The sequence below is a fragment of the Symphalangus syndactylus genome, chromosome 15 (assembly GCF_028878055.3).
Source record: "Symphalangus syndactylus isolate Jambi chromosome 15, NHGRI_mSymSyn1-v2.1_pri, whole genome shotgun sequence".
In the NCBI taxonomy this organism is placed as follows: Eukaryota; Metazoa; Chordata; class Mammalia; order Primates; family Hylobatidae; genus Symphalangus; species Symphalangus syndactylus.
The window spans coordinates 7,027,550-7,052,905 of NC_072437.2; the positions used below are offsets into that span (position 1 = coordinate 7,027,550).

The 25,356-nt window shown below is 49.6% G+C and overlaps 1 protein-coding gene across 2 annotated transcripts; it reads right to left on the reverse strand.

The window, feature by feature from the left end:
• Positions 1-260: 260 nt before the first annotated feature.
• LAMP1 (lysosomal associated membrane protein 1) lies at positions 261-25,350 on the reverse strand. Of its 2 annotated transcripts, XM_055245109.2 has the most exons (10): positions 24,927-25,277; positions 15,551-15,672; positions 12,002-12,221; positions 11,002-11,160; positions 3,930-4,117; positions 3,115-3,240; positions 2,089-2,155; positions 1,836-2,006; positions 1,140-1,283; positions 261-773 (listed from the first exon to the last, which is right to left on the reverse strand). In XM_055245109.2, the coding sequence occupies exons 1-9, from the start codon at positions 24,985-24,987 to the stop codon at positions 1,144-1,146; spliced, it is 1,254 nt and encodes a 417-aa protein (XP_055101084.1). In that variant the 5' UTR covers positions 24,988-25,277; the 3' UTR covers positions 261-773; positions 1,140-1,143. The 2 variants fall into 2 exon arrangements, with proteins under 2 accessions (XP_055101084.1, XP_063474651.1); XM_063618581.1 differs by lacking the exon at positions 11,002-11,160 and having other exon boundaries at positions 261-1,283; positions 24,927-25,350.
• Positions 25,351-25,356: the final 6 nt, after the last annotated feature.

The following is a 25,356-nucleotide window of genomic DNA, read 5'->3' on the forward strand; positions in this document are numbered from 1 at the left end:
GCACTCGGGCCACTCCAACACCATTCCCTACGTCTGGCACCAAGACCACCCTCACCCGTTTCCCTGACACCCTTCTCTCTGCACCGAGACCACCCTCAACCCCATTTCCCTGACGACGTCTGGCACCAAGACCACCCTCACCCCCCGTTTCCCTGACAGACACCCTTCTCTCTGCACCGAGACCACCCTCAACCCCATTTCCCTGACGTCCTTCTCTCACGAGCTCCCATTTTAGCTGACAAAAGGACAAGGCCCGCACAAAAAAGAAAGAGGCTTTTTATTACATTGTTACAGGCAATGCATTACGTGAGCTGGTCCTGTGTACAATCCCCAAGCCACGGCGAAACATCAGGAGAACGCACCTATCTCACATTGTACACAGCGCAGAACAGGATCACCCCGAATGTCAACAGAAGACCAAAAATCACTTTACAAAAAAAAAATAAAAACACCCATTTTTATATTTAAAAAAGTGCCAGCCCTTGAGCTGCAGAGCATTAGAGACGCCCAAGGACGTGCCGCCGCTGGAACGAGGCCGCCAGCCGCAAGTGGCCAAGCCCGTCCTGGCCTTTAAAGCTGAACTGAAGCACTCCAGACACTCATCTCTGGAGTTCCTGTCTTAGGATTTTCCCTCTCTACTGTTGTAATGTGTGAGCACGTCAGCCTCACAACGAGTGACCTTCATGCGTCCTACGTGTGACGGCCGGAGGCTTTCCCTTTGTAAGGCTTAAATCTGAGTGCAGTGAAGAATGAAGAAACCAAACACCAGAACCCTAAAGTCAAATGATAGTGGAGCCAATTTAAAGCGGCACCCCCACCCCCCTCAGAGAGAGCGCCCCCACCCCCTCAGAGAGAGCAGCACCCCCACCCCCCTCAGAGAGAGCGGCACCCCCACCCTCAAAATTCTACTTTGGTAAATATTAATGTTTAACCAGTTAGCAAAATATTTAACCCAGTTAGCAAAATTAACACCGTCATTTCAATAGTTACTCTGTTGTGCATAGTAAATGCTGCAAGATGAACTTCACATTGGATGAAGATTTGAGAAACGTTTGCCAGAAAGTGTGCCTCCCCCTCGACAGGACCCTAAGCCCAGGGAAAGGAACAGAGGCCCCTGCAGCTGCTGTGCCTGCACGCACCAGGCTAGATCGTCTGGTAGCCGGCGTGACTCCTCTTCCTGCCGACGAGGTAGGCTATGAGGACGATGAGGACCAGCCCCGCCAGGGCACCACCCACAGCGATGGGGATCAGCATGTTGTTCTCGTCCAGCACACACTCCTCCACTGCCAAGACAGACGGATGGCGTCAGGGCTCCCCTCACACAGGGGCCTGCAAACAGGCCTCTCTTCCCACCACTCTCCCACATCAGCCAAAAGGCAAAGAGGAACCCTGGTGGAAGGTTCCAGGTCTAGCTGGAATTGTCACTTGGGGAAGCCACTGCAGAGACTGGTGCTCTCTGCACGGCGAGGAAACCACACGTTTCTCCCCCATCTGGAATCAGGGGCTGTGGCCGGACAGCTGTGCTGCGTCCAGGGCCTCTGGGCACATCAGATGACAGTGTTGTATTCAACTTTCACGGGTAGAAGCGCCACCATGGTTTCTTAAAATGATTCCCTTACTCTCAAATGGTACCGGGGTTCCTAGCTGAGAGACATGCTGGGCCTCTCTAAAGCAGGGGGAGTTTCCTCTAGAATCTCAGACCGGGAAGAAGAAACAGCTCCTTGCAGAGGAACAGGGGCATCACCCCAGCCCACACTGAAGCGACTAAATGTCCACAGGCAGAGTCTGAACCGCGTCCTCCACACCCCACAACAGCTGCCCTCGGTGACACTCACCAGAGCCAAACTGGCCACCTTCCACCTTGAAAGCCTGGACCCACACTTTGAAGATATTGACTGAAAACGCCTTTGTGACGCGGACGTGCTCCTCGGCGTTGCACTTGTAGGAATTGCCGACAGTGGCCTGCAGCACTCTCAGGGAGCCGTTGGCAGCTTTAAAGGCAGGGTCTGCAACACACAGAGAAGTCTAATGACTCCAGAATACCCTGGGGGGCGGGGGCAGGGGCTCGCAGAGATTGTGGGTTCTCACCTCTGGCGTCAGGAAGAATTGTATTCAACTGGATTCCTTGTAGGAAAAACTGGCTAGAACTTGCATTCTTAAAAAGAAAAATGATCTTTAATCACTGAGCAGATTCATAAAAGATGATCTTTAACCACTTAGTAGAGTCACACATTTATCATCAAACTTGGTCATTTGGTAATAAACCTGACTTCCTACATTTCTAGTATTAGAACAAACTGCAAAATATTTTGTCTATAAAAGGCGTTGTGTATCTCTGGGAAATGAAAATTTTAGTTAGTTCCTTCCAGACCCTTTTCTGAGAGTCTTGCTCTGCTACCCAGGTTGGAGTGGAGTGCAGTGGAGTGATCACAGCTCATTGCAACCTGAACTCCTGGGCTCAAGCCATCCTCCCACCTCAGCCTCCCAAGTAGCTGGGACCACAGGTGTGCGCCACTGCGCCCAGCTAACTCGTTTTATTATTTGCAGAAACGGAGCCTCCCTGTGCTGCCCAGGCTGGTCCTTCCAGACCTCCTGAGAGAGTCAGAGTCTCTGGAAAACAGGGACTGCGGGAGCTATCACGGCACAGGAAAGCAAGATTTGGAAAGCTAAAATTATAAGAAACGGAACTGTTAATTCATTTGCACAGCGATTTAAAAAGATTGACAAGTGACAATTATATGCTTCAAGTCTTATGTTGCCAACTGCACAGGAGTCCTCCCAGGCAGAAATGCCACCACGGAGCCGCAGGGCAGCAGCATCTGAGGCCAGAAGGCCGCGCGGCCTCGCAGCAGCAGACCCTCAACCTGCATCCCCTCCCCTGCAGCCACTCCAGCTGTGGGCACAGCACCCCTGCCCACATCATCTGCTGCATCTATGAATGGAATGGAAAAAGGGGAGGGAACCAAGGAACTAAAAAGCCCACGATAAAGGGAAGGCAGAAAAATGTGAGGCCGCCTCCTTCCTAACGCTGCCTCCCAGAAGCAGACCCAGGGCACAAAAAGACGTGGTGGAGACACAATGGGCGCCCCCAGAGAGGTGCCACCCCAGCCTCACCATCCCGAACTGGAAGAGCAGGACGGTGGTGCCCTCACTGTGCAGCTCCAGAGTCACCAGGTGGGCGCCGCAGCTCCCGCTGGCCGAGGTCTTGTTGGGGTTGATGTTGAGAAGCCTTGTCACCATCTGCATAAGACAAGCAAGCAAGTCACCACCCTAACTCGGGTCCTCCACACTCTCGAAAAGACAAAAACAGTCCTGAAACTGTGAATTCAAGGCCACATTTGTCTTAACCAAAACCAGGAGGAAAACACTGAAAGACCACACTAGTGCAGATTTCAGGATCCCAAGATGACTCTCCCTGCCCCCGTGACAGCTGCTCTTGGAGTGCAGCATCCCCGCGTGGAGGGCACCCAGCGGCACCACCTCCCCCTGCAGCAGTCAGCCCTGCAAACTCACCCCACGGCACGCAAGTCGACCCCCACAACCCCACAGCCTGTCACTATTAGGGGAGAAAAACTATTTCAAAAGAAAACTATAAAAATGTAACACTTAAATATTTCCATGATAAATATGTAAAGAAACCTTAGGTTCTATCAGGGCCCAAGTTTTAGGCTCCGTGGGCCACACTGCTCAATAGGCCACGCTGGGACACCAGCCTTGGATGATGAAACCAGCAGGACAGCTGTGATCCTACAAAACGGACTCACTGACACAGACGCCAGCTCTTGTCCTATAGAGTCACGTCCTGCAAGCTGAACTCCCATCCCAACTTACAGCATGACAAGCAGAGACATATGTTCTCAGTGCACAGGGAGCAGAGGCCCCAGCCCTACCGTGCCATCCCCCTCTCCCAGGTGAGGCCCCGGCCCTACCGTGTTGTCCTTCCTCTCGTAGGTGAGGTTCAGCTGCAACCCCATGCTGGCCAGCAGGCAGGTCCCGTTGGTGCCACTCACATTGTACTTGTCCACAGAGGGGCTCTCGGGCACGGGTGAGGGCGAGGGGCTGGGTGGCACAGGGGGCGCTGTGGTTGGGGAAGGCCTGTCTTGTTCACAGCGTGTCTCTGCAGGTGTAGTGGAGGGAGATTCAGGTCTGGGTTTCTCATAACCATCAGCAGTTACAGTAAGATCCAAACTCAGAAACAAAGCTACATCTGTGGACTCTGGCGTCCTTGGTGACTATTTTCTCGGTCTCCCAAGGTGGCTCTCACTAATGCCTTTCTAGACGCGCAGGACAGAGCTGGGTCCTGCAGATGGCAGATGGCTCAGGGCGATAGGCACCGCCCACCTCCCATTACCCAGAACGGTTCTGCCTGGGAGGCAGGCACCGCCCACCACACCCCAAGCCCCGTGGCTGGACAGGGTCCACTGTGCCACCCTCTTCCTAAAGTGAGGGTGAGAAGGCCTTGAACGCTGTCACGAAGGAGTGGACGCAGGAGGCTGTGCTGCGTGGCCGGCCACCTCACCCCATGGGAAATGGTGACGACTCAGAAACTGCTCCCTGAGCTGTCGGGTGAGTGCCAAGATCGTGCTGCAAACACTACCCAGAGGAAAACAGAGGGTCTGCAGCACACACAGACCGGCCAGGTGGGACACAGAGCAGCTAAGGAGGCCCTCTGGCAGGACAGGGGTCAGGCAGCTTCTGTGAGGACCCCACGTGTGAGCAGAGACTCAAAGGCGGGCGAGGCGAGCCCGCTGTGTGGGGTTTTCATTTGGGGAGGGGCTGTGGGGGATGGGCAAGCATCCTCACGAGGGAGAAGACAGTGAGTGTGGGTGCGTCTGAAATCCCCAGACGAGAGGGCACAGTTCAGGGAATCTGTGGGGGTCGGGGGACACATGGCACCCCTGGGGAACTCCCAGCAGTCTGAATGTGACTCTGTCCCTCAGCAATTCACTCACCAAGATGCTCACAACACAAATGTATATTCAAAGTCAAGGCAGACTGAACCCTAGGTAGAGCTCCACCGAGTCTTCTGTGGCCAACACTCTCACCAACACACCATCAACCTCGAAATCAGGTTCTTTCTTTTACTACCTTGTTTCTGTGGATGCTCAAGAATAACACTGACATAATTTCTACCCAACTGGATCCTTTCCACATCTCTGCTAGGCTGAGTCACCACACGTGAGCCCCACACATCCAGCGGGGCAGCCCTGCAGGGAATCTGCCACTCGTAACTCCATCAGTCACTTGTTGCTTCCGCTTCCATCTGTTGAGTCAGTGGCCAGTTCCCACCTTCACATCCCATCTACTCAGGGGAGGAAAGAGACAGGAAACATCGCCTATGTCAGCACCCCAACAGGTTCTGAGACACACACAGGAGTCCCCCCGCACCCTGGTGTAAAAGCCCCTTCTGGACAGAGCACAAGATGGCAGAGAGGTGCTGCAGTAACCACACCAAGCTCTGAAGTGAGAGGCACTGACAGCCACTGGGAGCCGTCCCAACCGGGGATGTGCTCAGAGACCCTCGCTCACTGCCCTTGGCTAAGCTGCAGGTTGACCAGCCCTTTCCAAAACAGCTTCACTTGCTGGGCACAGTGGCTCATGCCTATAATTCCAGGGCTTTGAGAGGCCAAGGAAGGAGGACTGCTTGAGCCCAGGAGTTCAAGGCCAGCCTGGGCAACACAGGGAGACCCTATCTCCACAAAGTTTTTTAAAAAATAAGCCAGGCATGGTGGCATGCGCCTTAGTCCTAGCTACTCAGAAGGCTGACTCAGGAGGGTCACTGGAGCCTGGGAGGCTGAGGCTGCAGTGAGCAGTCTCAAAAAAAAAAAAAAAAAAAAAAGCAGCTTCACGGATCCTTTATAAAATGTTACAGAACACGGTTAAACAGGCAAAGTTAAATGTGCAAAACCCAATCAAAACCGGCCAGTCTTGTCCAAATTCTAGTCTACATGGCCACACGACGCACAGAAAAAGTGTAACCTACACTGCTTTGACAATTATTTTTCACCTGTGATCCACGTGGCACATTCATTTCCCACCTTGTTTCTGTAGAGTGGTCACAAGAAGTGGGAAACACAAATAAAACATCATTAGGTCTAACCACCAGTTTAAAAAACTGCAACTTGAGAAATAAGTGTGGATAAAACGCTCTCTTCCTTCTACCTGAATTACAAATGCAAACCCACACTCTCCTTCCCTGAACGTGCACTAAATACCAAAGTCCTTCCTGCTGAGGGCGGAGGACACTGACGGAGAGCTCATCACGGAACGCACTGGAGAGTGCCCTGCGCTGCCTGGGGGGAGATGGTGGCACAGGAGCCTCTGGGGAGACCTGAGGGTCCACTGTCACACCTCCAGCCCCTCCGGAGAGCAGCACGCGGCCGGGCCTTTCCAAAGCTCATGTGCTCTGAAGGCCCCTCCTCCTCTCCCAGCAACAGAGATACTCACATCAACCCGTAGGCTGCAATTCAGACCCTCAAGGGTGTCTGTGAGAATGAGATTGGTTTGCACCCAGGTTCCGGGCTCACAGTTCCCACAGCCTCTCTTACAGTCTTTTGTGACAATGTTGGGTGTGTCAGGCCTCTGACCTCCTGCCCCTTCCACCTGTCCTGAGGGACTCTCATCCTCTCCGCCTTTCTGATGGTAGGTCTTTTTTTTTCTTTTTTCTTTTTTTTTTTTGAGACAGAGTCTCACTTGCTCTGCCACCCAGGGTGGAGTGCAGTGGCGCCATCTCAGCTCACTGCAACCTCCACATCCAATGTTTTACCATCGATTTCTTCCATTTAAGCTAGGAGTCAGACTCTGTTCCTAGGAATAATAAAAAAATGCTGCGGCTGGGCGCGGTGGCTCACGCCTGTAATCCCAGCACTCTGGGAGGCTGAGGTGGGTGGATCATAAGATCAGGAGATCAAGACCATCCTGGCTAACACGGTGAAACCCCGTCTCTACTAAAAATACAAAAAATTAGCCGGGCGTGGTGGCGGGCGCCTGTAGTCCCACCTACTCGGGAGGCTGAGGCAGAAGAATGGCGTGAACCTGGGAGGCGGAGCTTGCAGTGAGCCGAGATCACGCCACTGCACTCCAGCCTGGGTGACAGAGCGAGACTCTGTCTCAAAAAAAAAAAAAAAAAAAAAAAAAAATGCTGCCAAATTGGGTGGGAGATGAGACATGGTGACCTCCATTTCCAACTCTTAACAGGAGTCAGGCAGTCCTCTGATTCATTCAACAAGCGTGCACCTATCAGACCCTAAGGATAAAGGGCGAAGACACCCCACTCCTCCAGGTGAACTCATACACCCAAAAGCCTGGCTGAGCCTCACCGTAGATCTGCTAACCCCATGAGGGCCTGGGCTGGAAATCCAGTTCGGATGGATACCTGGCTGACTCCAGCCTCAGGCAGAGCTGCACTCAGACCCTCTGGAGTGATAGTCATCTACCCTACTTTGTTTTTTTCGTTTTTTTTGAGATGGAATCTCGCTCTGTCACCCAGGCTGGAGTGCAGTGGCATGATCTCGGCTCACTGCAACCTCCACCTCTCAGGTTCAAGTGATTCTCCTGCCTCAGCCTCCTGAGTAGGTGGGACTACAGGCACCTGCCACCACGCCCAGCTAATTTTTATATTTTTAGTAGAGACGGGTTTTTGCCATGTTGGCCAGGCTGGTCTTGAATTCCTGACCTGAGGTGATCCACCCACCTCGACTTCCCAAAGTGCTGGGATTACAGGACTGAGCCACTGCACCCAGCCACATGTGCCCTACTTTGAAGATGCTCAGGAAGGAAGGTACAAAACCAACAGGAAAGTCCATTCAAAGTTGGCTTGTCCTTCATTTCCTTTTAAAATAAAATCTATGAGGTCCCCGAGCTTTTTTAGATAAGATGATGTATTGAAAGGCAAGATGGGCTGGGCATGGTGGCTCACACCTATAATCCCAGCACTTTGGGAGGTCAGGAGCTCAAGACCAGCCTGGCCAACATGGTGAAACCCCCTCCCCTACTAAAAATACAAAAATTAACCAGATGTGGTGATGTGCACTTGTAATCCCAGCTACTCAGGAAGCTGAGGCAGGAGAATCGCTTGAACCCGGGAGGCAGAGGTTGCAGTGAGCCGAGATGGCGCCATTGCACTCCAGCCTGGGCAACAGAGCAAGACTCTGTCTCAAAAAAAAAAAAAAAAAAAGACAAGATACAAGAGGCTTTGTGGTGAAGCACCACCCAGGCAGGAAGCCCAGCCTCCAGGAGGCCCCGCCCCAGGCACACCGGCATCTCCACACCGGTTCCCTCCAGGAGGCCCCGCCCCAGGCACACGGGCATCTCCACACTGGCTCCCTCCAGGAGGGGCAAGTGGCCAGGGCTGGGCTGTCGGGCCTTGGAATCACATGCATGTTCTCCATTAAAAAAGGAACCAGTGTCCGGGACCTGGACACGGAGGGAGGCATGCGCAGCGGCAGAGAATACACGGAAACCTAAGACTGCTCTAAAAAATAGTCTATCTTAAAAGTAATTATTACCCTGAAGAAACAGGTTTCTCAAAAGAACCTAGCAAGCTTCTCCGGACCTGTGAAGCCTTATTTTTCGTCTAGAGAATCCTGCCACCCGTCTCAGGGCGCTCAACATCCTTGCTGACCTCCACCTAGCAGCCCCTCACTTCCAGGCAGAAGTGAGTGAGCCGTCATGCCACGCGCACCCCCCTCGGTCACGGAGCCACATGGGGACAAGACACGTTCTGCAACCGTGTCCAGGCCTGGCCAGTAGGGAGTCCCCAGCCAAGGTCAGCATCCAATTCTCTCTCACTTCCCAAGCTCTGACAGACAGTGCGTGCCTTTCCTTTTCCTCTTCAAGCCACACTGATGCAGCCCAGAGGTAGCCAGCTAGGTGTGGAGCCCAGATAATTTGGAAATTGATAACCGTGAACACTAAGTACCCCCATGTGTTACTCTAACTCCCACGCAGTAGAGAGTGCTGCCCCTAGCTGAAGTCATCTTTAGCTCTGGCTGAGGTGTGACTGAGAGTATGAACACACCTAGACAGGCTGCCAGGTGGCCATCCTCAGACACACACGGCCCATGACCTGGACAGGCTGCCAGACGGCCGTCCTCAGACACATGTGGCCCACGTGAGAGGACTCTAGCCTGCTCTTTCTGATGAAGCAGACACGACTCCAGGCTCTGTGTGAACAGAGGCTGCACCAGGAAAGGGGCTGTCACCATGGCCCCTGGGGCCTTGTGTTGAGGATTAAAGGCAGCAGCACCTACAGAGGACCCAGCTCCTGAGTGTGTTTCCTTCCAAGCCTCCCCTATAGGAGCCCACATGGCCCTATCAAGTCCCAGTCACACCCGGGGTTTCCAAGTTGGGCTCCTTCTCACCCACTCATCAGGGGAGGCAAAGTCTGCTGCAAAGCTACGGACAGTAAATATTTTAGACTTTGTGGGCTGTGGCTCTCTGTCAAGACAACACAGCCCTGCCACTGTTAATACGAAAGTAGCCACAGATAATGTGTAAATAAATGACTGTGGCTGTGTTCCCAGAAAATTTAATTAATTTATGGACACTGAATTTTACATAATCTTTATGTGTCAAGAAATACTCGTTTTCTGATTTTTGGTATGTTACATTTATAAATCAAAAAGCCATTCTTAGCTCATGGGCTGAATGGAAATTGGAGGGGCAAGAGCGGCCCAGCACCATGGGGTGCCGACCTGCAAGAGTACCTGCTCCTCGAGACGGACGATCCTCCCGTGGAGCCCAGCAGTCACTCCTCAGCCTTTAAGCAAGACTGCTGAGGAATGTTGCAAACCAAAGGTCTCCACAGTAGCTCTCAAGATTAGAGAAGGCTGTGATGTCTCCATATATTTCTAGCAGCCAGGAAAGCCCACCCTAAGGGATGTCTCCATACATATTTCTATCAGCCGGGAAAGCTCACCCTAGGGCAAATCACAGGCCCTCATGCTTCAGCAAAATGACAACAACCTATGACCTGGACTGTGAGGCTGGGGACGGAAGCTCCTCAACAGTAACAGGATTTACCAGGTGCTTGCTACTTAACTCTGTGCCAGATGCTGAGATACACATTTTGCATACATTTCTCTTTTAATTACAACAACCTTTGAAGACAGGCTTTTAATCTCATGCCACATGCAAAGAAAATGAGAGGTAAACTACCCTGATCAAGATCACACGGCTAGGAGGTGGCCTGGACCCTGCCTGACCCCAGAGCCCGATGGCTGGGCTAGCAGTGCATCGTCGCAGCCCTGACCTCCTCAGAGAGGCAGTGTTGGTCTTTCTGCACCTGTCCCTAAGCTGGCCGGCCAGAGCTGGATGGAGATAAGACGAGGTCTCTGTGTGAAGGCAACTGGCTCAAACTGCAAGAGATCTGTGACCCTGGTCCCATCTTCTCTGCCCCAGTAGAAGCACAAAGGTTTCAACTGCTTTGCCCTTCTGACATTTTCAAGTAATAATTGTATATATTTACCATGTGTCAGGATGTTTTGAAATACATCTACATGTGTGACAGCTAAAATCAAACACGTACTTTTTTTATGGTGAGAAGAGTTAAAATCTCCTTAGCAATATTCAAGCCAGAATACATTATTAACTGTAGTCACATGCTGTACAAGAGATCTCTCCAACTAATTCCTCCCATCTTCCTGAAACATTCTATCTTCTGATCAACCTCACCCCCAGCCCCTGGTGACCACCATTCTCTCTACCCCGCCGAGTCCCACTTCTTTAGCTCCCATGGGAGTGAGACCACACAACATCTGTCTCTGTCCCGGGATATTTCACTTCTATCTTCCACCCTTTTTAATCAACGTGTCTACCCTCATCTACAAGTCACCTGCCCTAGGAAGAAGGATGAGAACGTTCTGCAGAGACGTCGCTGGCTGTGTGCACACGCCTTTCAAGCACAGCCCAGCGCGAGGACACAGGAGTGAGGTCACCCGCAGCCACTGCAGCCCAACTACCCAACCACTAGCACCAGAGGGCCAAGGGTCAGCGTCCTACCTCCCCTGCTGAAGCTGCTGTTGGAAAGGTACGCCTGGATGGTGGCATCGTGGAGCGTTATGGTCACGTTGTTCATGTGGACCTGGGTGCCACTAACACATCTGTATTTTTTATCTATATCTGCCCTGATGTCAGTTATAGATTCCACAGTCTTGATTTCTAGATTAAAAAAAAAAAATCACAATTGCAAACTACCTGTAGTACTTAGTTTATGTGTTTTTTATTTCAGCCCTGATATCAGTTATAGATTCCAGTCTTGATTTCTAGATTTAAAAAAAAAAAATCACAACTGCAAACTACTTGTAGTACTTAGTTTATTTTATGTGTTTTTTTTTTTGAGACAGAGACTTGCCCTGTCGCCCAGGCTGGAGCACAGTGGCGTGATCTCGGCTCACTGCAACCTTCGCCTTCTGGGTTCAGGCGATTGTCTTGCCTCAGCCTCCTGAGTAGCTGGGATTACAGGCGCACGCCACCACGCCCAGCTAATTTTTGTATTTTTAGTAGAGAGGGGGTTTCACCATGTTGGTCAGGCTGGTCTCGAACTCCTGACCTCATGATCTGCCCGCCTTGGCCTCCCAAAGTGCTGGGATTACAGGCATGAGCCACCACGCCTGGCTGTGTGTTTTTTATTTTTTAGAGACAGTCTCACTCGGTCGCCTAGGCTGGAGTGCAGTGGCACCATCTCGGCTCACTGCAACCTCTGCCTCCTGGGTTCAAGTGATTCTCATGCCTCAGCCTCTCGAGTAGCTGGGATTACAGGTGCCCGCCACCACACCTGGCTAATTTTAGTATTTTTAGTAGAGACAGTGTTTCGCAATGTTGGCCAGGCTGGTCTCAAACTCCTGACCTCAAGTGATGCGTCTGCCTTAGCCTCCCAAAGTGCTAGGATTACAGGTGTGAGCCACCACACCCAGCCTGCAATTCTTAGGTAAAAGTAACTTTAGACAATCCTCCAACCCAATTTTCTATCACTTCACAATCGGCCCATTTTGGTTCTTACCTTTGGAGCTTGCATTGGGGAAAAGGTGTGTGTCTGACAAGTTATAAACAAAACTCATGAGCTGGACGCTGTAACCTGTTGCATTTCTTGTGAAATTGAGAGTGAGTGTATGTCCTCTTCCAAAAGCAATCACGAGACTGGGGTTGGAAGTGTTCTCTTTTCCACAGGAGCTGCTGTTGAGCACTACTGTGGCATCTGATGGCAGGTCAAAGGTCATGTTCTAGAATAAACACAATTAAATGTAACCCAATTGGGATGCAGGTTATTAAAAGTTCAAAGAAAGAGATTTTCTGTAAGTCTGATAGAAACTTATACTTCATTTCCAACTGAGATATCACTACTGAGGTACTCATTTTTTTTTTTTTTTTTTTTTTTGAGACGGAGTCTCGCTCTGTCGCCCAGGCTGGAGTGCAGTGGCACGATCTCGGCTCACTGCAAGCTCCGCCTCCCGGGTTCACGCCATTCTCCTGCCTCAGCCTCCCGAGTAGCTGGGATCACAGGCACCTGCCAACACGCCCGGCTAATTTTTTTGTATTTTTAGTAGAGACGGGGTTTCACCGTGTTAGCCAGGACAGAATCAATCTCCTGACCTCGTGATCCGCCCACCTCGGCCTCCCAAAGTGCTGGGATTACAGGCGTGAGCCACCGCACCTGGCTGAGGTACTCATTTTTAATATAAACCAAAAAAAGGTTAGTATTACATGTCAGTAACAGACTGAAAAGTATTTCAGGTATAAGAAAAAGTTGGCTTAATAATTCATATAATCAAAAATTTGCAGCTGGGCATGGTGGCTCACACCTGTAATCCCAACTCTCTGGGAGGCTGAGGTGGGGGGATTGCTTGAGCCCAGGAGTTCAAGACCAGCCTGGGCAACATAGCAAGACCCTATCTCTACAAAAACAAAATAATCAGACGTGGTGGCATCCGCCTGTAGTCCCGGCTACTCAGGAGGCTGAGGCAGGAGGATTGCTTGAGCCTAGGTTTGAGGCTGCGGTGAACTACGATCGCACCACTGCACTCCAGCCTGGGCAACAGAGCAAGACTCTGTCTCCAAACAAAACAAAACAACCCCATAAATTCATTTTCTGTTAATATAATTTATAATAGAATTTAAAGCGTCTTGAAATTGAAACAATTCATACCGGTTTCAGGGTGAGATATATATTTGAGAAAAGCTATCACTACTTTTTTTACTATAGAAATGTTCTTTTAAATAATGTTTCTTTAAACAAAGAAGGTGTTTATAGCAGAAATGTTTAAATTTACTACTATAAGCAAAACGAGCAACTGGAAAACCACCTAATGTTCATCAAAGTAAACTAGATAGGTCAAATGAACTACAGTGAAGCAGTATACTAATGTGGGCCAAAAAAACAACACGAAACTACACAAGGTGATAAAGACATGTTTTGTGAAATAACAAAGTGCATAACAGCATATAGGTGACCTCACTTGTGAAACATAATTTATAACAGAATATTTTAAAAATCCAACCACCAAAACCAAACATTAAAAAAGTGATGTAGAAATTAAATAAAAAGTGCTTGGAGACCAGGTACGCTGGGGCACGCCTGTAATCCCAGCACTTGCGGAGGCCGAGGTGGGCAGATCACCTGAGGCCAGGAGTTTGAGACCAGCCTGACCAACGTGGAGAATCCCTGTCTCTACTAAAAATACAAAAATTAGCTGGGCGCATGCCTGTAATCCCAGCTACTCGGGAGGCTGAGGCAGGAGAATTGCTTGGACCCAGGAGGCAGAGGTTGCGGTGAGCCAAGATCACGCCATTGTACTCTAGCCTGGGTGACAAGAGCAAAACTCTGTCTCAAAAAAAAAAAAAGTGCTTGGAGGCCAGGTACGGTAGCTCACGCCTGTAATCCCAGCACTTTGGGAGGCCAAGGTGGGCAGATCACTTGAGGCCAGTAGTTTAAGACCAGCCTGGCCAACATAGCAAAACCCCGTCTCTACTAAAAATACAAATAATTAGCTGGCCATGGTGGCACACACCTGATGTCTCAGCTACTGAGGAGGCTGAGGCACGAGACTCACTCACACCTGGGGGGTGGAGGACACAGTGAGCCGAGATCTTGGCACTGTACTCCAGCCACCTGGGGGACAGAGTGCCAATCTCAGAAAAAAGAAAAAAGGCTTTGACAAGTATTTATAATTTGAGACTGGATTATTTTGTTTTGGAGATGGTCTCGCTCTGTCACCCAGGCTGCAGTGCAGTGGCAAGATCACAGCTCACTGCAGCCTCGACCTCACAGGCTCAAGCGATCCTCCCACCTCAGCCTCCCAGGTAGCTGGGACCACAGGCACACTCCACCATGTCTGGCTTTTTTTTTTTTTTTTAAAGAGATAAGATCTTGCTATGTCTTGGATTTTTAAAATATTTTGTTATTACAAAAGGCTTTAGTCGTCCCAAAGAAACACAAAGCCATTTCAACAAAACTACTAAGGAACATTTTAATCAAACTAGTACAGTGTTTGTAGCACTGCATGTCAAACAACCATTTATATACATTTCTTGCAGTATAATAATTTCTCTAAATCAAAAAAGCCACATTCACAAAGCATGAAAAAGATTCAAGACAACTTACCAATTACTAATAGAGGAATGTGTAACAAATTATGGTGAACTAACATAATAAAGTATTACATTATGATTATAAAAGACAATCACGAAGAAAACTAGAGCCAGGAGCGGTGGCTCACTCCTGTAATTCCAACACTTTGGGAGGCCGAGGCAGGCAGATCACTTGAGGTCAGCAGTTTGAGACCAGCCTGCCCAACATGGTGAAACCTCGTCTCTATCAAAAATACAAAAATCAGCCAGGCATGGTGGTGGGCACCTGCAGTCCCAGCTACTCAGGAGGCTAAGGCAGGAGAACTGCTTGAACCCAGGAGACAGAGGTTGTGGTGAGCTCAGATCGTACCACTGCACTCCAGCCTGGGTGACAAAGCAAGATTCCGTCTCAAAAAAAAAAAAAAAAAAGAAAACTAGAAAAATGTTCATCATAGGCTGGGCGCGGTGGCTCACATCTGTAATCCCAGCACTTTGGGAGGCCGAGGCGGGTGGATCACGAGGTCAGGAGACTGAGACCATCCTGGCTAACATGGTGAAACCCCGTCTCTACTAAAAATACAAAAAATTAGCCGGGTGTGGTGGCAGGCGCCTGTGGTCCCAGCTACTGGGGAGGCTGAGGCAGGAGAATGGCATGAACCCGGGAGGCGGAGCTTGCAGTGAGCCCAGAGAGCGCCACTGCACTCCAGCCTGGGCAACAGAGCGAGACTCAGTCTCAAAAAAAAAAAAAAAAAAGAAAGAAAAATGTTCATGATAAACAGTGAGGTGCAGCACATATAGAGGCTTGTTATTGTGCCTGTGGCTACGGCACATGACAGCACAGGTTACTGACAACACCAGAAGGAGATACGCAGATAGGAAAAGCACCATGTTCAGATGGGGCCATTTTTCAAAGACTTGGTTGAAATGTTAAAAATCATCTTTCCACACACACAAGGGAAGCATGAAGTGCCCTGGTGTTTCCTACCTTAGGGCCACTCTTGGTGTCGTAGTTCACTGAGAAGGCAGCAGAGAAGTTGGCCATTATGCACGCGGTCCCGTTGCCATTTTTCACCATAAACATTGCTGCTGACGCACAATGCACGAGGCCTGTCAATTCCAGGGAAGACGGAGACCATCAAAAACTGTCCAAAAAACACGACCAAGTACTCCCATTTTCCACAGCTGTAGCAGTGATGGGTTTTGTTACAAGATTCCACTGTTTCTCCTTTTTTTTTTTTTTTTTTTGAGAGGGAATCTCACTCTGTCGCCAGGCTGGAGTGCAGTGGTGTGATCTCAGCTCACTGCAACCTCCACCTTCCGGGTTCAAGCAATTCTCCTGCCTCAGCCTCCCGAGTAGCTGGAACTGCAGGCATGTGCCACCAAACCCAGCTAATTTCTGTTTTTAGTAGCAATGGGGTTTTGCCACGTTGGCCAGGCTGGTCTTGAACTCCTCACCTCAGGTGATTCACCCACCTTGGCCTCCCAAAGTGCTGGGATTATAGGCATGAGCCACTGCACTCAGCCTCCACTGTGTTTCTTAAATCCAGTGAACAACCACGCACATAGATTACGCGGCCAGTTCACCTGGTGCCCTGTCCCTTGCGGATACTATTCTGGAATTGTTATCTCTAAGCCCATCTGATTGAGTTTGCCAACCTGGTCTACTGCTATTTAGTGCTTTATTTCAGAACACTTATGAGGAAGGCACATGTCAATTTCTGCATCATCCTAGGCATACGCTGCTCCACCTTTCTCAGAGGATCCCTGTAAGACGTGGTGCCTTGAAGGCACCGCTCAGCCATCTGCAGAAATCCATGGGAGAGTCTGCAGGATCTTTCACCGTGGTCCTCACCTGCTACTTAACATCTGGTCAGTTTTATTTCTCATGGACTCAAAGTGCTGAGCTCTTTGCCCAATTTCAGAAAGGTCCTCACAGCACCACACATCGGTGGAGTGGCTTCCCTTCCCCATCCTGAAGCAAAGGGACAGAAGGAAGCTCTATAGGTCTTTCCAGCTTGACAGTGGTCACTGCTAAATATTTCTTCTCTGGCTTATTCACACTCCACTTCCCTGATCAAGATGTTTGGCAACAAATGTAATCTGATCACTATGGTAGAGACACTGGTAATTGTACAAATTGCACGTTATTACACAGTTCTTTCATTACAGATTGGAAAACAGGTGTTTTTGCCTGTTCTAACGCCAAACATCTATCTGCCACCACTGGGAACCGTGCAGAAATGACACGCTTTCACTTGTCTCTGCCGCTACAAGCTCGTGCATGCCAGTCCAGTGAGCACGCACCACCTGGGGGCTGATCTCGCACTGCGTGAGCACAGCCTTCCAACCACACACACACCCAGGTCTCACTTGTCACTCCAAGCGTAAATGCAACTCAGGCACACTGTGAGGGCAGATATTGAAAGAGAGGATGCTCAGCTTTTCATTTAAAATCCTATTCCCTAGAAAAGTAATGGATTCCAATGAATCCAACTCATTTCAACCTTGGGTCTTTCACTAAAAATCTTCAGAGCAACTATTCTTCAAGCCTAAAGCAAAGCATATAACCAGAAGTCCCACCTATCTTCCCTTTGGTAAAGGAAATACCAAAATCTATGTCCATAAAGAAAAGGTGCTGCCGGGCACAGTGGCTCACGCCTGTAATCCCAGCACTTTGGTGGGAGGCTGAAGCAGGTGGATCACAAAGTCAGGAGTTCAAGACCAGCCTGCCCAACATGGTGAAACCCCGTCTCTACTAAAAATACAAAAATTAGCTGGGCATGGTGGCAGGCGCCTGTAAGCCCAGCTACTCGGGAGGCTGAGGCAGGAGAATCACTTGAACCAGGGAGGCCGAGGTTGCAGTGAGTCGAGATCGTGCAACGGCACTCCAGCCTGGGTGTCAAGAGCAAAACTCTGTCTCAAAAGAAAAAGAAAAAGAAAAGGTGCTACATGACAATGAAACGAAGTAGAGCGTGCAAGGAAACCGCCAATCTACTGTCTGCTTTGCTTGGTTTTTCAAGCCACACTCTGCAACACTCAGGCAAGATCATACTAACAGCATTTCCAATGAATCTAGAGAATCTAGAGAAGATTCTACCACTTATTTTTGACATAGTAAAGGTTTCTAAAAACAGACAAAATATTCTCACTCTTGTGAGAGATCAGATGAGTGTACAGAAGCTACAGCACACGCCAGCAAGGCAGAAGCAGCGGACAGGCAGACACAGCAGATGCCAGAGACTTAACACTGACTGGAGCTCAGCGTGGACAAGGCCACTGCCCACCCCACCCCCAGCTGAGGAGTCACAGGGCTCACAGCCACCACTGACAACCTGGATGCCCGCATGGGAGCACCCATAGGCTGGCTTTTATTAAGCTGCCCTTTTATAAGTTTCCTCAAACACTTCTTACTGACCCGAAGCACTTCATTAGGAAATATTTCAAACTAAGTTGCTTTTCAATTATACAATTTTTTTTTCACTTAGTAAATATGCTGAGGGTTTCAGCTTTTTTATTTTTTAGAGACTGAGTCTCACTCTTGCCCAGGCTGGAGTGCAGTAGCCCTCCACCTCCCAGATTCAAGCGATTCTCGTGCCTCAGCCTCCTGAGTAGGTGGGACTATAGGTTTTTACCACCATGTCTGGCTACTTTTTGTATTTTTAGTAGAGACGGGGTAGGCAGGGTTTTGCCATGTTGGCCAGGCTGGTCTCCAACTCCTCGCCTCAAGTGATCCACCTGCCTCGGCCTCACAAAGTGCTGGGATTATGGGTGTAAGCCACCATGCCCGGCCAGGTCTCAGCTTTCAGAGGAAAACAAAGAAATATCATTTAAATAAATTTAAAGTAAGCTTTGGCAGCACAAGATGCCTGTATTACTCTGGAGAGACCCAGGAATTTTGAGTTATTAAAATAAACTTACCCTCAGAAGGTAATTTTGGTAAAGAGGAAAATAAGAGCATTAGCACACAAAGCTTGAAGAGAAAATGTATGTATACTAATGGTCAGAAGTTTTTAAAAAAACTTCCACAACAGTGGCAACTGGTTAGCAAAAAAAAAAAAAAGACAAAAAACCTCAAATAAGTTACAATGTTTCCAGTAACCTGGCAGGTGTCACAGCCCAACAGGACAGCTGTTGGCAGCATCTCCAAGGTGGGCACCCTGGCCTACTGGTGACTGCTATCTCTGGCAGTCCTGTACTCAGACACGAACAGGACCACTTCTCCAGGGATCACATAAAGGAGTAACTGTGGCTTCAAAATACTCTCACTTGGGAGAAATTCTACTCTCTGAAACAAGTGCCGCTGTGGGAAGCATGCGTGCTTCTGAGTCACAGCCCTCAGTTCTTACAGGTTCTTCCAGCACTTACTAGCTGTGCAACCATGGCCAGTAGCAGAGCCCAATCCCCAGTCTCTGCACCCACGAGCAGGAGGAGAGTGCCAAGGCCTCGGGGGTGTCGGAGCAGCTAAGCATTTGGTGCCCGGCACTGATGCCAGCTTTGATGTCAGCTGTTATTAAACATCTGCACAGGTACAGAGGGTTCCTATCAAGTTCATCATTCAATCCTCAGTATCTGACACAAAACATCACAAACTATCTCATTTAACAAGCACTTGGAATGCACTTAGTTTGTGCCAGGTGCTGCTCTAAGCACATCCCAATTTTCATGACAACTCTTCATAGGGAGATTAAGGCATAGAGAGGTCAACTAACCCACCCAGGTCACAACAGCTAGTGATTGGTGCAGACCTAGATCTAGAAGGGGGTCTTCTGACTCACAGGATGTGCCACTTCTGAACCACACTGCCTCTCCAGCACTTGATGACTGAGGGTATGGGCTTCCAATGAGGAAACACTGGCTGGATGCAGTGGCTCATGCCTGTAATCTCAGCACTTTGGGAGGCTGAGGAAGCGGAGGACTGCTTGAGGTTAGGAGTTACAGACCAGGCTGGTCAACACAGCAAGACCTTGTCTCTTAAAAAAAAAAGTTCTGGCCGGGCATGGTGGCTCACGCTTGTAATCCCAGCACTTTGGGAGGCCGAGGCGGGCGGATCATGAGGTCAGGAGATCGAGACCACGGTGAAACCCCGTCTCTACTAAAAATACAAAAAATTAGCCGGGCGTGGTGGCGGGCGCCTGTAGTCCCAGCTACTCGGAGAGGCTGAGGCAGGAGAATGGCGTGAACCCGGGAGGCGGAGCTTGCAGTGAGCCGAGACTGTGCCACTGCACTCCAGCCTGGGCGACAGAGCAAGACTCCGTCTCAAAAAATAAAAACAAATAAAAATAAAAATAAAAAATAAAAAAAAATTTAAAAGAAAAGTTTAATTTTTTTTGAATTTAAAAAATAAAAATTAAGAAATACTTGCTTTTGACATTAAAGATTACCATCTGAAGAAATGAGTAAAAAACTTCATTTTAAAAAATTAGGCCAGGCGCAGCGGCTCATGCCTATAATCCCAGCACTTTGGGAGGCTGAGGTGGGTGGATCACCTGAGGTCAGGAGTTTGAGACTAGCCTAGCTAGCATGGTGAAACCCCGTCTTTACTAAAAAAAAAAAAATACAAAAATTAGCTGGGCATGGTGGCGCGCGCCTGTAGTCTCAGCTACTCAGGAGGCTGAGGCAGAAGAATCACTTGAACCCGGGAGGTGGAGGTTGCAGTGAGCTGAGATCGTGCCACTGCACTCCAGACTGGACGACATAAAGAGACTGTCTCAAAAAAACAAGAAAAAAAAATTTATTAAGAAATCACATCTTAGCCTGGGCGCGTGGCTCACGCCTGTAATCCCCACACTTTGGGAGGCCGAGGCGGGCAAATCACCTGAGGTTGGGAGTTTTGAGACCAGCCTGACCAAACATGGAGAAACCTTGTCGCCACTAAAAATACAAAATTAGCTGGGCATGGTGGCGCATGCCTGTAATCCCTGGTACTCGGGAGGCTGAGGCAGGAGAATCACTTGAACCCGGGAGGCGGAAGTTGCAGTGACCCAAGATTGCGCCATTGCACTCCAGCCTGGGCAGTAAGAGTGAAACTACAACTCAAAAAAAAAAAAAAATCACGTCTTAGTTTTTCTTGGCTTGATTCTTTTAAATATGGTATTTTTATTCTACTTAACCAATGATGCACAATCATTTATGAAGAATTAAAGGAAAAAAATACCATCCCAGGCACTGAATCACAACCTCTAGAGGCAGGGTATAAGAGTGTGTGTGTATAAATATATATATATAATTTTTTTTTTTTTTTTAAATGGAAACAGAGGCTCGCTCTGTCACCCAGGCTGGAGTCCAGTAGTGTGATCTTTGCTCACTGCAACCTCCGCCCCCCGGGCTCAAGCAATTCTCCTACCTCAGCCTCCCAAGTAGCTAAGACTACAGGGGCACGCCACCATGCCCAGCTAATTTTTTTTATATTTTAGTAGAGACAGGATTTCACCAAGTTGCCCAGGCTGGTCTCGAACTCCTGAGCTCAGGCAATCCGCCCACCTCGGCCTCCCAAAGTGCTAGGATTACACGTGACAGCCACCGTGCCCGGCCGTATATTTCTTTTTAATTTTTTTTGTAGAGACACTGGTCTCGCCATGTTGCCTAGGCTGATCTCAAACAATCCTCCTGCCTTAGCCTCCCAAAGCACTGAGATGACAGGCATGAGCCACTGTGCCTCATTGTGGTATGTATATTTCTAAAAAGCTGATCCTGTGGATTTGTGCATATGTTTGCTTAAGAGCCACTGCTATAAAATTGATCCTTTCTTCATATATGTACTCAGCACTTACTACCTGTCAGTTAAGGAAGGCAGATACACAGGCAAAAATAATCCCAGTGCAGCTGAACAGATGTTACCATGTAGAAGTACATGCAATAAAAGTCTTGGGTACAGAGAAGAAAGGGTAACGTTGTCTGGGATGGGGCTAATGTAATACAAATTCAAAATTACAGGGCTACAAAGACATTCTGACCTCAAATCTACTGACAAATTCTTTCTTTCCACCGCATAACTGACAATCTGCACAATCAAAGGTAACATCAGTTACTACAAAAAAATTTTTTTTTCTTTCTTTTTTTGAGATGGAGTCTCGCTCTGTCGCCCTGAAGTGCAGTGGCATGATCTCGGCTCACAGCAACCTCCACCTCCTGGGTTCAAGCAGTTCTCCTGCCTCAGCCTCCTGAGTAACTGGGACTACAGGCCTGTGCCACCATGCCTGGCTAACTTTCTAAAAATATTTTTAGTAGAGACGGCGTCACCATGTTGGTCAGGATGGTCTCGATCTCTTGACCTAGTGATCCACCTGCCTCAGCCTCCCAAAGTGCTGGGATTACAGGCATGAGCCACCGCACCCAGCTTTTCTTTCTTCTTCTTTTTTTTTTTTCTTTTTTTGACACTGAGTTTCGATTTTGTTGCCCAGGCTGGAGTTCAATGGCACGATCTCAGCTCTCTGCAACCCCTGCCTCCTGGGTTCAAGCAATTCTCTTGCCTCAGCCTCCCGCGTAGCTGGGATTACAGGCACCTGCCACCACGCCACGCCTCGCTATTTTTTCTATTTTTAGTAGAGACGGGGTTTCACCACATTGGCCAGGCTGGTCTCAAACCCCTGACTTCAGCTGATCCGCTCACCTGGGCCTCCCAAAGTGCTGAGATTACAGGCGTGAACCACTGCACCCAGCCGAGTATAAAATTTTTCAAACCTCCTAAGTGATAGTCGTTCAAGTGGAAAGGGTAAGGCGGTCATCCTGCTGACATCAGTGGTTTAAAGGGTCACATTATGCAATCACAGCTAATCCTCTCTCTCAAGACAAGTTTCAGTTCATGCTTGTCTGAGCTTTCTAAGTATTCAAACACAGTAGCTTTAAACAACGCCTAATTATTAATATAGTGGAAATTAGTAATTGAGCAGTTTTTTTTTTTTAAGAAAAAATGGTTTTTGGTGAAATCGCACATTAAAATAAACATTTTAAATATCTTTAAATTCAAGTTGTTAAAAGGCCTTTTTTTAAATTTGGATTTTGGCCAGGCACAGTGGCTCATGGCTGTAATCCCAGCACTTTGGGAGTCTGAGGCAGGTGGATCACGAGGTCAGGAGTTCGAGACCAGCCTGGCCAGCATGGTGAAACCCCATCTTTACTAAAACTACAAAAATTAGCCAGGCATGGTGGCGCGCACCTGTAGTCCCAGCTACTAGGGAGGCTGAGGCAGGAGAACTGCTTGAACACAAGAGGTGGAGGCTGCAGTGAACGGAGATCACGCCACTGCATTCCAGCCTGGGTGACAGAGCAAGACTCAGTCTCAAAAAAAAAAGTTGGGCCAGGTACGGTGGCTCAAACCTGTACTCCCAGCACTTTGGGAGGCAGAGGGAGGCGGATCACGAGGTCAGGAGATCGAGACCAGCCTAACATAGTGAAACCTTGTCTCTACCAAAAATACATAAACTAGCCCAGCATAGTGGCAGATGACTGTAATCCCAGCTACTCAGGAAGCTGAGGCAGAAGAATTGCTCGAACCCAGGAGGCAGAGGTTGTAGCGAGCCGAGGTTGTGCCACTGCACTCCAGCCTGGGCACAGAGCAACTCCGCCTCAAAAATAAAAAGTTAAGATTGTAAACATAAAAGATATAATGGAACAGATCTTAGAAGGCTGATTACACAAGCAATATTCCAATCACAATATTAGGGAGTTATGGATTTTTTCTCTTCATTTTTAAAGTGAATTTTTTTTTTTTTTTTTTTTTTGAGACGGAGTCTCCCTCTGTTGCCCAGGCTGGAGTGCAGTGGCTTGATCTCAGCTCACTGCAACCTCTGCTTCCCGGGTTCAAGCAATTCTTCTGCCTCAGCCTCCCAAGTAGCTGGGATTACAGGCGTGCGCCACCATGCCCAGCTAATTTTTGTATTTTTGTAGAGACCGGGTTTTGCCATATTGGCCAGGCTGGTCTCGAACTCCTGACCTCATGATCCATCCGCCTCGGCCTCCCAAAGTGTTGGGATTACAGGCGTGAGCCACTGCGCCCGGCCTAAAGTGAGTTTTTAAAACATGAAACAAAACATCAAAGTCATGAGGCTTGTGTGCATCTGTAACAAAGAACAATGCAGTTGCTGTGACATGACAAAACTTGTTTCTGCAACTCCTTTCATTAACTACACCTGACCCTGACGCAGGAGCTGAGCAAGGCTTCAGGCTTACTATTGGAGTAAGTTCGTCTCTGTGGCTATTCAGGCAGTTCAAATAATTCCTTTTACACAACAGGCAAAACAAAAAAGGGAAGCCAAAATCCATTCACTCACAGTAACAGTTTTACAGCTGGATGGGATTGAGGGATTTAAAGAAGTCAAGGCAGATGTGTACAGGAGTGTATTTCTATATCTACTTAACTCACACACACTCCCCCAGCTTGATTCTACATCACCTTTCAGATCCTGACACTTAAGATAATCTTCCCATATTACTAGAAGGGGGGTCGGGGAGAGGAGGTGAGAGAATAGTTGGGGGGGCAATCCGGACTGTCTTAAAGAGACAGCACACATCCTCTTATTAAAACAGAATAAATGAGAACGAAATTCGCCAGTCAATACAATATTGGGCACCTACTGCCCATCTGAGCTCTATAAACTGACAGAAGAGAAGGGTGCTTCCCCACGTGTTCCCGGGTCCCGCATTTCGGCCTACAGGAACGGCGCTCTTTAAACTGCTTACTAGACATGAACATTGCCACCGTGAGTCTGACGCCAGCTTTCCCTCATCTTGTCTACTACGGAATCTTGTGAAATCCCAAAGATAACTTTAAAAATTATTTTAACATACATGTGAATTCACAATAACATAAATACACTCGCATCTCCTCCACACCGCTGAAAGAGGAGAAAGGTTCAAGTACAAAGGTGGGCAATGTTCGCGCCGGCTTCTCCCTGTCCTGGGTGAAATCCATGTTGAGAAGAGCTTGATCTAGGTCACCCGCCTGGAAGCTGAGACCACAGACGTCCCTGCCACCTTCGGCGGCGCAGCCTCGTCTAGATCTCACCGCCTCAATTTGCCAGGAAACTTAACGACCTGAAAGCACCAGACCGCTGAGCAAGCCATCGGAAGCTCCCTTTCGCACTCAACACCACAGAAAAACTGAGTTCAGTGAGACAGACCTTAGAGGAGCCAGGTCCTGGGATGAGACCTCCTGGTCCCCCAAGCACCTCCCATTGAGCTCTGCTCCGACACTACGACCCCGAGAGAAACACCCGCCCGCGGGCAGAGCCGGCCGGGACTAGGAGCAGTGGGTGCGGGGCGACCCGCGGGACAAGGACTCGGCAGCCCCCCGCCCTCAAGACCCAGGGGCCTCGGCTCCGCCCGGTCCCGCCGCTCCCAGGCCCCGCCTCGACCCCCCTCACCGAGCAGCAGCAACAGCAGCAGCAGCAGCAGGGGCCGCCGGGCGCTGCCGGGGGCCGCCATGGCGCGAAGCGGCCGGGTACAGTGCGGGGAGCGGGGGCGAGGGCGGCGGTTGGGCCGCGGACTGCCGGGAGCTGGGGCGGCGGCGGGGCGCGGGAGCGGGCGCCAAGGGCTGGCGTGAGAGACGGCGGCGTTACCAGACGCAAGAGGCCCGGCCACTGCGACGCCGGCACGAAGAAGACCCCGCGGCCGGCAGCGCCTGTCACGTGAGCTGCGCCGCGCCCGGGCGTCACGTGACCCCGCGGGTCTCGCGAGAGCGCGCGCGTCGAGCGCCGGCGGCTCGGTTTCCCGCAGGTGCGGCAGCTTCCAGCACCGCGCGTCCCCTCACGCGTGATGCAGGCCGGCACGTGACCCGCAGCGGCACGTGACCCT